This window comes from Girardinichthys multiradiatus, chromosome 19 (genome assembly GCF_021462225.1).
Source record: "Girardinichthys multiradiatus isolate DD_20200921_A chromosome 19, DD_fGirMul_XY1, whole genome shotgun sequence".
In the NCBI taxonomy this organism is placed as follows: domain Eukaryota; kingdom Metazoa; phylum Chordata; class Actinopteri; order Cyprinodontiformes; family Goodeidae; genus Girardinichthys; species Girardinichthys multiradiatus.
This window is the reverse complement of record NC_061811.1, coordinates 8,431,452-8,447,476: the sequence shown is the minus strand read 5'-3', so window position 1 is coordinate 8,447,476 and position 16,025 is coordinate 8,431,452. Positions and strand designations below refer to the sequence as shown.

General features: G+C 40.9%; 1 protein-coding gene across 1 annotated transcript in view; it reads left to right on the top strand.

Moving 5' to 3' along the window:
- Nucleotides 1–4,590: 4,590 nt before the first annotated feature.
- The window catches only part of prkcha (protein kinase C, eta, a), a 39,977-nt gene continuing 28,542 nt past the window's right edge, over nucleotides 4,591–16,025 (top strand). Inside the window, exons 1-2 of the mRNA XM_047346055.1 lie at nucleotides 4,591–5,222; nucleotides 12,271–12,334. Coding sequence (XP_047202011.1) covers nucleotides 4,872–5,222; nucleotides 12,271–12,334 — 415 coding nt within the window. The 5' untranslated portion in view covers nucleotides 4,591–4,871. The remainder of the gene's footprint in view (nucleotides 5,223–12,270; nucleotides 12,335–16,025) is intronic.

Sequence of the window (16,025 nt, the reverse complement as noted above, 5' to 3'; positions counted from 1 at the left end):
CAAGAAAAGGAGCATGTCATCTCACAGTGAGCCATAATGCTATTAAAAAACCTGGTTTTTAAAAGAAACTTAAAAACAGGAAGAGAAGATGCATGTCAAATGTTTAAGAGCAATGTATTCCAAAGTTTGGAAAAAGTCTGATCTCCTTGAAGTTTCATCCTAGTTTTTAGGACAGCTAAAAGCAACTGTTATCTGTTTCCTCACTGCAGTTTTGAATGGTTTCTGAAAAACACTTTCCCACCTTAACTCCTGGTTTCCTGTGGTTCAGAAATGGCACTAAACACCTTTAGTGAATAAAGCGCATTCAGGTTCAGCTGTGATTTATGGAGCACCTCCATTTTCACACATATCTGAGCTCCACAGACGTGTGTGTGTGTTCAGTTTGTAGGTCTCCACACAACCTTACCTGAGGGGAGGTTGGGGTCTTGTAACTGGACTGTGTGGTGGTGCGGGAAGCCCTGGAGCTAAGACGCAATGACTGATGGGTGTAATTGACTTTGTGGCAGTGCAGAAGGGGAGGTGGGGGTGTATACTGGCCCTGCAGGATTTCTCTCACCAGTGTCAAAGGAGATGCGAATGGGCCTCGCCATATTTGGGTTGTGGTCCACTCCCTAGCTTGGCACCAATGCTATGCATCATTAGCTGCAGCTACAGGGTGCAGCTAGGCCAGGAGCCAGAGTTGAGAGCTGTTCTGGGTTACACCGACATAAAACCAAATGTAGAAACTCTGCAGGTGGCTGAAATTAAGCTGTATAAAGAGAGTCAGATTGCTCCAAACTGTGGGCAGCTTGTGGTAGTGAGTTGTGTGGATGTGGCATGAAATCTTGATGCCAGAGGTCTGTTTTCACATCTATGTGCGTGTAAAGGATGCACTTGTCTCTGTGCATCCTTTACATGCACAAAAAAAACAAAAAGACACAAAAGCATTACATCAAATTATCAAAAGGTTGATACATTACAGAAAAGAATATATCAAAACAGAACATGACAATGTTTCAGAATCCATGACCACAGAAACAAAATGCAATTAAGATTGCATTAAAAAAAAACTTTGAAACAAAGAAAACGAAAAAACAAAAAAAACAAATGCGCTGTTCAAAACTAAAACCATTTAGTTTTGAACATTTTTTTTAAAGTTACCCCAGAAAACTACATTTTATTTTAGAAAAACTGCATCTGGATCAGAAAACAGCATCCTACAAAACATGACTAAGAATTGAGCAACATTTGTAGACGTTAACACAAAATAAAGGTTTTATTGTGCTTTCTATGACATCATTCACTGATGTTTTCACATTCTATTATACTGTTTAATTACATTTTGTCATATTCTCAATTTGGCTCATGTTTTGCCCCTCAGGTTCCCTCTATACCTTGCAAAAATATTCATAACCCTTCACCTTTTTCACTTTTTGTCAAGATACAACCAGACTTCAATGTATATTATTTCATTGATTTTTATGTAATAGACCAAAACAAAGTGGTGCATAACTGTGAAGTGGAAGATGAAAAATGGTTTTAAAACATTTCAAACAAATAAAAATCTGAAGCCTGGTTTGTTTTTGTGTTTAGCCCACTTTACTCTGAAACCCCTAAATATAATCCATTGCAACCAAATGCCTTTAGATGTCACCTAATTAGTAAATAGGTAATTAAATCCAGCTGTTCTCTGATGGCCTCAGAGGTTTATTGGAGAATATTACTTAACAAACAGCATCATGAAGATCAAGGGTCAGACACACCTACAAAGACATGGCTGTCCAACTAATCTGACTGGCTGGGAAAGGAGGGTGTTAATCAGAGAAAATGCCAAGAGACCCATGGTAGCTCTGGAGGAGCTGCAGAGATCCACAGTTTAAGAGGGAGAATCTGCCATTTAGAGTGGTGAGAAGAAAGAAAATGCCTTAATGACAACCATAAGACCTCCTGTTTGCAGTTTGCCATGTAGGTGAAACCACAGACGTGTGTAAGAAGGTTCTCTGGTCAGATTAGACCCAAACTGAACTATTTGGCATATGCATGGAGGAAAACTAGCTTTGCACTTTAAAAATAAACACACCATCCTCACCATTTAATGTGGTGGTGGCAGCATCATGCTGAGGGTGTGCTTTTCTTCAGTAGGTGTAGGGAAGCTGGTCATTGTTGATAGGAAGATACATGGAGTTAAATACACGACAAAAGACTTGATACTGGGGCAAAGGACAGTGATCCTAAACAAACAGCCAGCGCAACAATGGAGTGGTTTAGATCAGAACATATTCATTTGTTAGAATGGCCCAGTCAAAGTCCAGACATAAAGCCCCCTGAGAACCTTGGCAAAGCGTTAAAATTGATGTTCACAGACGCTTTCTATTCAATTTAAAGAAGCTTGAGTTGTTTTGTAAACAAGAATGAGCAAAACATTCAGTTTCTAGATGTACAAAGCTGGCAGAGAGGGATATGAGTACACTTAGATTTACATTTTAAGTCTTTATTAATTCCAGTCTGATGCTGCTGATGTCTGAAAAGGGGGTTTCAGAACTTGGCGATCAGAGTTGGCTGTGAATCGGACAGATGATGATGAAGGCCAAGAAGCCACTAAAGTGGCTTCCAGAAGAAAAACAACATGACAGAGTGGAAGTAAAACATGTAGGTGAATGCTCTGTAAACAACAGAAAGAAAAGGGTGAAAGATGAGAAGAAAGTGGATGAATAAAAGTCTTTTTCTGCCCTCTGCTGGACAGTTTTAATCAGAGAAGGAACCTTTTAAGATCTTCCCATTGAATCAGATTGATCTGAGAGCCTTGAAGAACAAGTAATATACGTAGGGATTGTAAACACAGACAACATGTTCTGTTCTAAATGGTAAAGGTCATCTGCAGCATAAAATTTAGGTGAAAAGTCTTTTATTCTAATCTGACACATTTGACAGAAATCTGTGCTACTAATAGTTGTGAGTTAATTCACAATCCTGTGCTGGAGCAATCGGCTTTGTCATGGCGACCCTCTCCCCTCGGTAAGGTCACGTCTGAGAGGTTGTTTACAAGGCAGTCTGGATCCAAGAGATGTGCACAGAGAGGGACCCCCGCTCTTTATTCACAACAGCTGGAGAAGTGGGAGGGGAGGTGCTGACATTTGGCAGAGAGGTGTCAGAGGTCAAGTCTAACACCAATAAAGTGGAGACTTTGATCGTGGCATTTATGGATGGAGGAGGCACATCACCCTCAGAGGGAAGGCAGAGGAGAGAGTGATGTTTAAAGAAGAAATGAGAAAGTCTAGAATACAAGAGGAGAAAATGAAGAAACTTCACCTTTTCTTTAAGATTTACGCACAGAAACCTAAAATACACACATATCAGATTAATTAACTCATCTGAAGAGCGCGGTTGGTTAAGCTTTGAGTTCAGTAAATGAATGAAACAGTGAGTGATGGTTAATTCACATAATGATGAGGCATTTCTACTTCCTCTGTTCATGAAAAAAACCAACTGCAAACCATCATTGCTTGTTCTGTCTCATAGGGATTATACAGGTCAAATGGTGAGTTAACCCTTATTAATAATCAGACATTCCTCATTATCATTTAGTTGGGCATGAATATGCTTATCATTTTCTTATCTTATGATAAAACATAAGAATTAAGACTTCCTCTATATTTGCATTACTTATCTTGTTTCTATCAAATAGCTTATAAAACATTTGTAACTTTTATTGTTTTTCTAGATACAATAAATGTCTAAATTGTTTCTAAATGTAGTTATATCACAGCATTTAATGGGTCTTTACTGCCATCTACTGGATAAAAAGTAAATATATTATCTGGTGAAGATTCATCCAAAACAGGTTAAAAAACCAACCAACTGGACTTATGTTCTTGTAGTTGAGGACGTTTCGCTCTTCATCTGAAGGGCTTTCTCAGTTTAAAGCTCCAAACTCTTAAACTGTTTGGGATGTGCTGTTCTGCACATTTAAATGCATTTAGACTCCTCTAACAATAATCTGAGGCTTCCTCCCTGTGTTTAGAGCTGGTTTCTCTCGTTTTCCTCTCCACAGACACATGGATCAACACAGGAGAGCCAGCTCCTCTCTCCACCTACACCTCAAAGACGAGAGACACTCTTTTGAGTTGGTTGGTTTTTTTAACCTTTTAATATATTATAATATAATATAAAACCAGGTTCTCCTTTTGTCTATTTATCTGAAGCAGCATGACATTAAAAAAAAATTGCAGACCAGCAGGGTAGAGTAATGTTTTAGCCCAACATAATGAATCCGTTAAAAGAACATGCGTTTAAAATAAAATAAGACGTATTTTCTCCGACGTGTTTGAAATAAAAAACAATCAATAAAAATGATAAGCAAAACATAACCACATAACACTCAAATAACCAAGTGACACTCTTTGTTTGTTATATTATTCTACTCTAAGAAAGAAAGACAGACGTTCCCCTTGATGTCCAGCAGAGGGCGGACTTTGCCCAAAGACCAAACCGCAGGTGAACTCCCCTACCTTCATCCAGGACAGTGATGCATCATGGTCGGTGTAGTACCACACGCCTCTGTGTGAGTAAAAACTACAAGCCTGACCATGTGACAGAGCAAAGCCTGTGTGTTTAGTCTTGTGTGCGTTTTGCGTGTGTCTTGTCAGAAATTAAGCGGAACTTCCAGGTCCTGTCTGCAGCTTCCTATTTTACTGCAAGCAGATCAGGTTGACAGAGCGCCTGTACACACTGCGCAGAGACTGAGCTGACAGGATGACTCTGAAGCCAAGTTGGACTTAATTTTAACAGTCGCCGGGTTTTATCATGAAATGATCGTGGGTGTTTTTAATGCACCTTGTCTTTTTTATGATTCATTTTGTTCTCGTTTCTGACGCGTTGGGCGCTGTTTAAAAATGAAGTTTAACGGATACCTGAAGCTGCGGATCGGAGAGGCGCTCAACCTCAAACCGACAACCTTCTCAAGGCGCCACACCGTCATCTTCAACAAGGCCCCCCAGAGTCTGGACCCCTACATAATGGTGAAAGTGGACGACTTCAAGATCGGGCAGACTCACTCCAAACAGAAAACCAACATGCCCACGTACAACGAGGAGTTCTGCCTGAACGTGAACGACGGGAAACAGATCGAGCTGACGGTTTTCCACGAAACTCCAATAGGATACGACGACTTCGTGGCCAACTGCACCATCCAGTTCGAGGACCTGATCAAAACCTCCAACACAGGAGATACTTTTGAGGGATGGGTGAGTGCAAACATCTGACAGGTGGAAAGTGTTATGTCATAAAGTTCAATTTTGTTAAGAACTGTCATCTTAAAGCGCTTTACAAACAAATCCAGGTCCAATTAGTCTTCAGTTATACAGAAATAGACAATAAATGAAATTCTTACCAATCCATTCAGACTGAGTAAAGATACAGTCCAGTCTGATTCGAAATACAAGGCAGTCTAATTCAGAACGTTATGAAAGAAAGCCCAACCACATGTTGAATTGGCAGCAATCCCTTCTCCCAGTGGAAAGGGAGTTCTTCCTTTCCACTGGAAGAGACTTCCACCAGAACCAGGCACAGTGTGAGTGGCCATCAGGTAACGGATACAGGAAAACACCTCTGGTCCTGAGGTACTTACCATGGGAAGCTACATTTGAGTACACAGAGATAATGGCAGCAGAAGCTCCATTCCTCTCCAGGAAAGAAATTTACATTCCACCAAGAGGTTTGTTTTTGATGATAAAATTAAACAAGATAATGAAACAAAATGAAAGGAATTTCAGTTTAAACAACAAATAATAATTTATTTGTTTTTATTTACATGTAAAAATTCTTCGTGGCAGTACAACCACCAACCTCCTCCTGTACTCACAGAGCAGGTTTTTGCATGTTTCCAGTGGTATTTTGAAGATTTATCTTTGGTGATGAGCTCCAAATCTTTGAGATTGAAAGACCTCCTTGCCATCACCCTAATCTTTAGCTCCATCCACAAATTTTCTGTCAGATTCAAGTTGGGACTGGCTGGACCTCTCCAAAGCATGAACATTACTTCCAGTCAGAGAAAATGTGTTGTTAAAATTAAAAGATTACTTTAAGCTTAAATCTGCCGGGGGTATGAATAATTTTGTGCTTAACTGTGGTCAATCACAGCCCTCTTTTGGTAGCTCAAAGAGGGCAGCAGAAACTAAATCAGTGGCCCATTTCTGGAAACAGAAAGGAAACAGTCAAACAAAGAAACCCTGGGAACTCAAGCATAAATAATGCATAGTTGGGGAGTAGAACACAGGAACCTGAAGACATGGCAGAGGGAACCAGTGGAAAGAGATAAAACAGGGCTGGATCCCAGTCTCCATCCACTGGCCTCCATCCATGGTGACAAACCTCACATTTATGTTTCCTTATTTTCATGCAGAGCCTGAAGGAGTCTCTTACTTCAGATGGTTTCTTCCTCCTGGCGTCTTTAGGAATCACCTACTGAATGACCTCAAACTAGTTTGGTTGATAATAATCAGCTGTCAGCCCCTATTATTCTTTGCTCTCTTGTGAAGTGGAGCCTAATATAGCTTTCTCTTTTCATTACACATTTGGAGCCCCTTGTCCTGAGAGATGCAAACCAGCTTCTGCAAAAAGTTCACATTTAAGTAGGACGTATCGGTTCCCTGTTTTCAGCTTTTTTTCTAAACGGCTGTTTAAGCTAAAGAAGTAATAAACAGGACAACGAAGACAGAACTCAAGTTTTAATATTTGCAGCTGAGCTACCTGAGGAAAAGCACTTAGAGCCACAGAGCTGTAGCAGAAGATAAAAACTGGACGCAAAGAGAACATTTTTTTGTTTTATTTGGTGTTTTTAGGAACGGTGCTAATCGCTATACAAATCTCAGTCAGATCGAGGATTGAAGCAATGTTGGAGTGATGCATCATATTAGAAGATCTTGCATTGGCAGTGACGATATCAGTTGTCATAAATCAACATTCTCACGAGTTTCTCATCGTTACGAAGCGTCCGACACTCTCTGTGACCTTTAACGTCTCTGTCGGGTGTGCCCATCAGCTGCAGTCAGGCTTAGTGCTTTATTCTCATGCAAAGTGGGAAGTCCGGTCACTTTAAAAATAACAGCCAACAACTATTGCATTCCAAACTGTCATTTGCAGTATTAATATTGAACATTGATATTGCGCTGAATATATTTTTTTTATATATTGTGCAGTCCCACTATTTGGAGCAACTTAGCTGAAGCTGCAAGCATAAAATTCTGAAATTACACAAATACAAAAAATACTTACGGCTAAACTAAAGCTTCAAGTCCCAAATTTAAAGACTTTGTGGAAATATTTCGGCTGACAGAGTTTGTGTGTCTCCCTTTTTGAGCTTCAAGGGCTACTTGAAGCTACTTTAGTGCAGATCAGAGAGCTTAAAGGATGATCTTCACTACACTTTCCCCGTTCTTCACCCTGCAAACATACCAGGTCTGCCCTGTCCTGGGGGTCCCAGAGGGAGGAACTAATTAACATTAAAACTCAGGCCACCGCTCATCCTGGAACACTTCGTGTCTTCCATTTATTGGCTTAGAGGCTTTGACTGTAATTGACAGCGAACGCAGTGTGAAACCGCACATGACAGCCCATGTGGCAATGCGTTCGCTCTGCTTAAGTGTGGCAACGTGCAGGAGCATGCACATGGTCCAGACCTGCAGCAGCCTCCTTCATTCTGCACACAAATCTAAGATGAATATATTTGGTTTATTGAAGCTTAAAATGAAGATTTTATTTCTGAACATCAGTGACATGAAGCTATTTCTGTGCATGAGGGGAGATGACCAAAACCAAGATAGTCTCACTCAGCTCTTGATATGAATTCTTCACACTGGAGTTTCCCCCTTGTTTTGACTTTTTTTAACATACTTTCATCCCTCCAGGACCTAAAGCCGCTGCAGCAGTGTAAGCTGAACCTGTTCAGGCCTGGAGCGACTGCATGTTTCTCTCTCTGAAACACCAAAACTCACTGCATGCAGAACTGTTTCACATTCACCTGTTTACAACTTTTCCTTGAAGCACACCCAGAAAAGGCTACAATTCGTCGTATATTAGAAACGAAAACAGGAAAGCCTCCCAGTAAGGTCTAAATGTAAGAGTCAAAGTAAAGATTATCTAGAAAACCTAACCAAATGTATTTCCTTCTTTTAACTGTTATAAAACTTTACAGTTGTTTAGTAACTAATGAATTTTGGAAATCAGAGATGCATGTGGCTTTGTGATCTAGCTGAGGAAACGTTTAGCAGAAAATAACACTCAGCGCTCTCTTTAAGACCCTGATGGTTGTGAGGAAGTGGTGTGAAACTGGAACCTGGTCTGCAAATGTCATCTCACTTCAAGCCCTAAAGCTTGAGGTTGCTATCTGCTAGATCAGAAGTATGATGGGCTGCGTTCTATCGGTTCTTTGTTGTGCAGAAGAAGCGCTGGGACTGCTTGTTTTCGTTTAAAAGGTGCAAGTTTCTACACGCCCACTCTGCTGTTTCTTGCCCTTTTTTTGCCACTCGCTGATCATTTTCTCAGAGGCTCGCAGCCAAGCACTCACCTTCTCTGTTGGCTCTTGTCCAGCTTGCTCCTTATGCTCTCCTGCTCCTAAATATCAAGGTCCCCACCTTCCCCATGCACACGGTGCAGAGTTCAGCCTCACGAACCGTTGGAGGGCACAGCTGTATGCTTTATCAGAATTTCTTAGACAATTACTCAGTTCATGTTTTATTCTGAAACGTTGTTATAGTCACACTTGACACATTTGTGACATTTAGACCAAAATACCAGCTTTCTTTACCACTTGCAGCTGACTCCACATCTTTAACTTGATTAGATATTTAACACCTGTGCTTTTCACATTGTGTCGCCCCCTCTTTGATTCCCCATTAAAGTATTTGTGAGCGTGAGTTGAGAAGCGGCAGTCGTGTTGTTCAGTGAAGAAACTGAAAGCAGGTTAAAAACGACCCCTCAGCACTTTCCACCCACCGCCCTCCGTGTAAAAAAGATTTCCTCCTCTGTGATGCGGTTTTTTAATGTTCTGCGCTTACTGCAGTTTGGACTTTTTCAGCTACGGTAACAGAAATAAGAGTAGCAAATGTTGTGGATAGCAGCCTTCACCATGTGGTAATAATTAATCAATCAAACAGAAACTATATATATATATATATATATATAATATACAGTGCCTTGCGAAAGTATTCGGCCCCCTTGAAATTTTCAACCTCTTGCCACATTTCAGGCTTCAAACATAAAGATATAAAATTCAAATTTTTTGTGAAGAATCAACAACAAGTGGGACACAATCGTGAAGTGAAATGAAGCTGGAGCTCAGTGAGGTTGGATGGAGAGCGTTCGTGAACAGCAGTCTTCAGCTCTTTCCACAGATTCTCGATTGGATTCAGGTCTGGACTTTGACTTGGCCATTCCAACACCTGGATACGTTTATTTGTGAACCATTCCATTGTAGATTTGGTTTTATGTTTTGGATCATTGTCTTGTTGGAAGATAAATCTCTGTCCCAGTCTCAGGTCTCTTGCAGACTCCAACAGGTTTTCTTCCAGAATGGTCCTGTATTTGGCCCCATCCATCTTCCCATCAATTTTGACCATCTCCCAAACCATGATGCTGCCACCACCATGTTTGACAGTGGGGATGGTGTGTTCAGGGTGATGAGCTGTGTTGCTTTTACGCCAAACATATCGTTTTGCATTGTGGCCAAACAGTTCAGTTTTGGTCTCATCTGACCAGAGCACCTTCTTCCACATGTTTGGTGTGTCTCCCAGGTGGCTTGTGGCAAACTTTAAACAAGACTTTTTTATGGATATCTTTGAGAAATGTCTTTCTTCTTGTCACTCTTCCATAAAGGCCAGATTTGTGCAGTGTACGACTGATTGTTGTCCTATGGACAGACTCTCTCACCTCAGCTGTAGATCTCTGCAGTTCATCCAGAGTGATCATGGGCCTCTTGGCTGCATCTCTGATCAGTCTTCTCCTTGTTCGAGATGAAAGTTTAGAGGGACGGCCGGGTCTTGGTAGATTTGCAGTGGTCTGATACTCCTTCCATTTCAATATGATTGCTTGCACAGTGCTCCTTGGGATGTTTAAAGCTTGGGAAATCTTTTTGTATCCAAATCCAGCTTTAAACGTCTCCACAACAGTATCTCAGACCTGCCTGGTGTGTTCCTTGGTCTTCATGATGCTCTCTGTGCTTTGAACAGAACCCTGAGACTATCACAGAACAGGTGCATTTATACGGAGACTTGATTACACACAGGTGGATTCTATTTATCATCATCAGTCATTTGGGACAACATTGGATCATTCAGAGATCCTCACTGAACTTCTGGAGTGAGTTTGCTGCACTGAAAGTAAAGGGGCCGAATAATATTACACGCCCTACTTTTCAGTTTTTATTTGTTAAAGAAGTTTGACACATCCAATAAATTTCATTCCATTTCACGATTGTGTCCCACTTGTTGTTGATTCTTCACAAAAAAATCTGAATTTTATATCTTTATGTTTGAAGCCTGAAATGTGGTAAGAGGTTGAAAAGTTCAAGGGGGCCGAGTACTTTCACAAGGCACTGTATATAAAAAAATAAATATAAATGCTTCTCATCATCCAGCTAATTAAAAAATGTAGACAAAGATAACCTCAGGAAATGTAAAAAGCTGTTTTAAATTATTACTTTATTTAATATTAATAAGTAATGGCCATCAAAAACATATTTGCCCCCTTAACCTAATAACTGCTTACACCTCTCATGGCAGGATACGTCTTTTATGTTGTTGTGGATGAATTTTGTCCCGCTCTTTGTTGCAGAAGTGTTTTTATTCAGACCTCTTTAAAGTCATGCCAAAGCATCTTGTTTGGATTTATGTCTGGGATTTGACTAGGCTGCATCACAATATTGGTTTAGTTTATTTTTGTTGAGCTTTTCAGAGGTGTGTTTCAGGTTAAGGACACAGCCAGACATTTTCCTTAAGGATTTTCTGGTAGAGAAAATAATTCATGACTCCATTGAACAAAGAAAGCCGTCCAGATCCTGAAGAAGCAAAGCAGTCCCAGACCATCACACTACCAAAGGGTTCTATCTGTGGTTCACTTGAGGAACCGAAGCCTTGGAAATGTCTTTGGACTCCTTTCCAGCCTGATTTATGTCATTGACTATTTTCTTATCTCTTCTTGAATTACTTTAGATCTGGGCATGATATGTTGCTTTTTGAGAGCTTTCTGTCTACTTCATGTTGTCAGACAGGTCCTATGTAAGTGATTTGTTGATTCTGATGGTCTGGCTAGTAACACTAAACTCAGCTGTCCAAAGATCTGGTTAATTTACAGTAAATTCATGATTTAAAAAGAGGTTAATTCATTTTTTTACTCGGTACGAGGTTAATTTGGTTGCTCTGATATTAAAATGAATTTGCCCAGTGTAGTCCAAAGTTTTGCTGAAGTAATTGTGTCTTCTTTAAGCTGAAGGAATTCAGAGGGGGATAAAAACAAAGAAGGAACCTGGCCTAAGCTCATTACTCAGGGGAGGGCATGGTATACATCACAGATCTGCCGACCAGAGTTCAAGCAGCCAGCATGGCTGAAACTGTTAAAGGTGGAACTCCCTCAGCGGATGTTTCTCTGTCTAGACTTCAGTCTGACACTGCAAACGTGAGCAGGTCACTGAAAGCAGGCGCAGAGATCTTTAAGCTGAAGTGAAAATATCTCCTTTTAAACATGTTTTTAAATCAAGCTTGTCATCTCCGCCTGTTTGTTGCTTTCATGCTCCATATGTTTCTGTTTGTGCCCTGTCAGGTTTTTTTTTCCAGGAAGGGTGTAGCAAACATAAATAGATCTTGCTTCAAGCACACAATGAACCATGTTTCCACTGAGTGGTTTCGGCAGGAAGTGTCTTTTCTCCCGACGGCCTTTTTGCCAGTCAGTGTCCACCTTTAAAAGGACTCTCGTGTCTGTCGCGTTTAAACGTCTTGACATCGCTGCACATGGTATCACTGCAACCTGCCTGACCGGCTGGACCTGTCGTGCTGCAATCCTGTAAAATCCTTCAGATTCTTGTGATGTTATGTAGACTCAAAGGAATTGAAACTATGTTGTGACAGACCTAGGTCTTCAGAATCCTGAGACCAACAGCCTGAAGCAGATAACATAACATCTATGTTGTAAATTAAATAGTTTTTGATAATAAACACTTCTTTGGTCAAATATGTGTTTTAGTTTTCTACTTCCTGTTTCATGGCTCATAAATAACAACCTGTTGTGCTTTTGTGTCTGCAGATGGACTTAGAACCAGAGGGCAAAGTCTACGTCCTTATTACGCTCACTGGATCGTTCACCGATGGTAAGGTGATGACCTTAGTTCTTATTTCTGACGTCCCTGTGGAGATCTTCTGCATGCATGCATGTGCCACTGTGTGTCTCTGTTAACAGGCTGCTATGTGTCAGCCGTCAGCTATTTAGCCATAACACTTCGAAGCTCTCACACCAGACTGAATTGACTTGGTCATCATGAAAAAGCAGTTTATATCAGAAGGGTGGAAGTGACTTATAGGCATGATAAAGGAGAAGTTAAGGCTGCACGTTGACATGTTCTGATCAGTTCCACCATGTTTCTGAGTTAATATTTCATACTTGCTAGAATTCTTCTTAATATGTAAATGTTTTTTTTTTTGCTGATGCTTTGCCTGGTTTGAACTTAAAATAATAAATGAATTTGAATATTTATTTTAACTACAGTGCTCTGACGTTGCTCAGAAATTTGTTGTCAGCCACAAAAACATCACAGTTTTAAAAGTCATTTGCTCCTTTTTGAAGGTCTTTCTTTATTTTTCTTTGGACTTTTGATGCAGTATCCCTTCGACAACAACAGCATTTTTTTCCAAACAAGAGTTTCTACAGGACAGCTTTAATATTTTTTAAACAGTAAACTCTTGCTTCAGCTGATTATGTTTTAATGTGAAGTTTACCGAAGAGCATGTTTACTCCCTGTTTTGATATGACTTGTTGATGATTCTGCCCCTATTTAGTTGTATGTGGTCAAAACTTGCAGAAAAAGTTGGTTTTGTACTTCATACAGTGTCTTGCGAATTTATTCACACAGTTACTTCTCCACATATGTCTCTTTGCAATTACAAACTGCAGTGTATTTTATTAGGATTTTTGTTATGATAGAACAACACTAATTAGTGTGTAATTGTTAAGTGGAAGGTTTTTAATATTTTCTTACAAATAAAACTAAGAAAATGTCTCATGCATTTGTGTTTTGCTCCTTGAGTAAATACTCTGTCAAACGTCTCTACTGTAATTACAGGTGCAAGTCTTTGGGGTATGTCTCTACCAGCTTTGCAGCTGCAGACTGACATTTTTGCCCATGCTTATTTTGCAAATTAGAAGATTGGAGAGCACCTATGAGCATAAATTTTGTCACTGATTCCCAGTTGGAATTAGGTCTCTGTTCTATTTAGTGCACCATCCGGCTTCCCATCAACTCTAATCAATTTTCCTGTCCCTGCTGAGCAGCAGCATCCCCACAGTATGATGTAAATTAACCCTAACCCAGTTCTGGTTTTTCTCCACACGTAACAGTTTTCATTTGAGTCAAATGTTTAGTTTTAGTTTCATCTGACCAGAGCACCTTCTTCCTAGTGTGTTGTGTCACCGTCATAGCTTGTGGTAAACTGCAAATAGGACTTCTTATGGTTGTCATTGAGCCATGACCGAGCTGAAGTAAGCGCAGCACGTGACTGTCCTCTCGACTCTTACATAAAAGCCAGATCTGTCTAGTACATGATCTATAGTTTTCCTGTCAACAGATATTTCCATCCGAGCTGTGGATCTCTGCAGATTAAAATATTGTTTTATAACCTAACCCCGCTTTAAACGTCTCCACAACTTCCCCTTCATTGGTCTTCGTGATGCTGTTTCCTCCCTGACGTTTGCTAACAGACCTCTGAGCCCTTCACAGAACAGCTGCATTTATACTGAGATTAAATTACCCGCAGGTGAACTGTTTTTAGTAAGTAGCTGACTTTTGAAGGCAACAGGATATGCTGTATTATATACAAGGTTATCAGAGGAAAGGGGCTACATTTCAATGCACACCGCAAATGATGTAAACCATGAATCATTTCTTTTTTTCCATAAATAAAACTTTTGCAAAGCTCCATCTATACTCAAATTACCCGCCCCCCCCCCCAGTGCAGAGTGTGGGCGCAGCATGTTGGTTTCTGTGGTTTTTATCTCACGCAGCTCTGCTACTTGCCCATCTCAAGGTTTTGTTAATAAGACAAATTAGTCAGGGGCCTATTGGATCTGTCCAATAATCATGCCATATTCAGAACAGGAGGGCATTAAAGCGACAAACATAGTTCAAACTGGTCTAGTGCTTACTTAGCACAAGTTCTTTGTGTTTCCACTACCCCAAACTCTAGCTCCTTTCCCCAAAAAACTGGTGCTTGATCAGCACCAGTTAGCTGCTGGGCCTGAGGAAAGAACCATCTTCGTCAGGAACTGGAAAGAGGGGTCCTGGGTGAGCAGCAGCCAGTCAAAACATTGATTTGTCAGATTTAAAGCAAAAAAGACGAATAATGTTCAGTCTTCAATGGTAATACAATGTTCGATTAGCATCAGCATAGCACTAGCTGGCTGTTTCCTATCTTCCTGCAGTTTACTTTGACTTTAAATAGATCAGCGTGCTGCTTTGAGTTGTGATCAAGGCAGAGATATTAGAGCAACCGGGATAAATATGATTTGTGTGTTTAAGTTGTCTCCATGCACTGCAATCCTTCACAAAAACCCTGAATAAATCAGGGGGAGTATCAGTGATTAGCTAGATGTGACAATGATAAAGACCCAACCATGTCTCTAGACAGGAAACCAGTTCTTTAGCAGATGTACAGGGGTTGGACAATGAAACTGAAACACCTGTCATTTTAGTGTGGGAGGTTTCAAGGCTAAATTGGACCAGCCTGGTAGCCAGTCTTCATTGATTGCACATTGCACCAGTAAGAGCAGAGTGTGAAGGTTCAATTAGCAGGGTAAGAGCACAGTTTTGTTCAAAATATTGAAATGCACACAACATTATGGGTGACATACCAGAGTTCAAAAGAGGACAAATTGTTGGTGCACGTCTTGCTGGCGCATCTGTGACCAAGACAGCAAGTCTTTGTGATGTATCAAGAGCCACGGTATCCAGGGTAATGTCAGCATACCACCAAGAAGGACGAACCACATCCAATAGGATTAACTGTGGACGCAAGAGGAAGCTGTCTGAAAGGGATGTTCGGGTGCTAACCCGGATTGTATCCAAAAAACATAAAACCACGGCTGCCCAAATCACGGCAGAATTAAATGTGCACCTCAACTCTCCTGTTTCCACCAGAACTGTCCGTCAGGAGCTCCACAGGGTCAATATACACGGCCGGGCTGCTATAGCCAAACCTTTGGTCACTCATGCCAATGCCAAACGTCGGTTTCAATGGTGCAAGGAGCGCAAATCTTGGGCTGTGGACAATGTGAAACATGTATTGTTCTCTGATGAGTCCACCTTTACTGTTTTCCCCACATCTGGGAGAGTTACGGTGTGGAGAAGCCCCAAAGAAGCGTACCACCCAGACTGTTGCATGCCCAGAGTGAAGCATGGGGGTGGATCAGTGATGGTTTGGGCTGCCATATCATAGCATTCCCTTGGCCCAATACTTGTGCTAGATGGGCGCATCACTGCCAAGGACTACCGAACCATTCTTGAGGACCATGTGCATCCAATGGTTCAAACATTGTATCCTGAAGGCGGTGCCGTGTATCAGGATGACAATGCACCAATACACACAGCAAGACTGGTGAAAGATTGGTTTGATGAACATGAAAGTGAAGTTGAACATCTCCCATGGCCTGCACAGTCACCAGATCTAAATATTATTGAGCCACTTTGGGGTGTTTTGGAGGAGCGAGTCAGGAAACGTTTTCCTCCACCAGTATCACGTAGTGACCTGGCCACTATCCTGCAAGAAGAATGGCTTAAAATCCCTCTGACC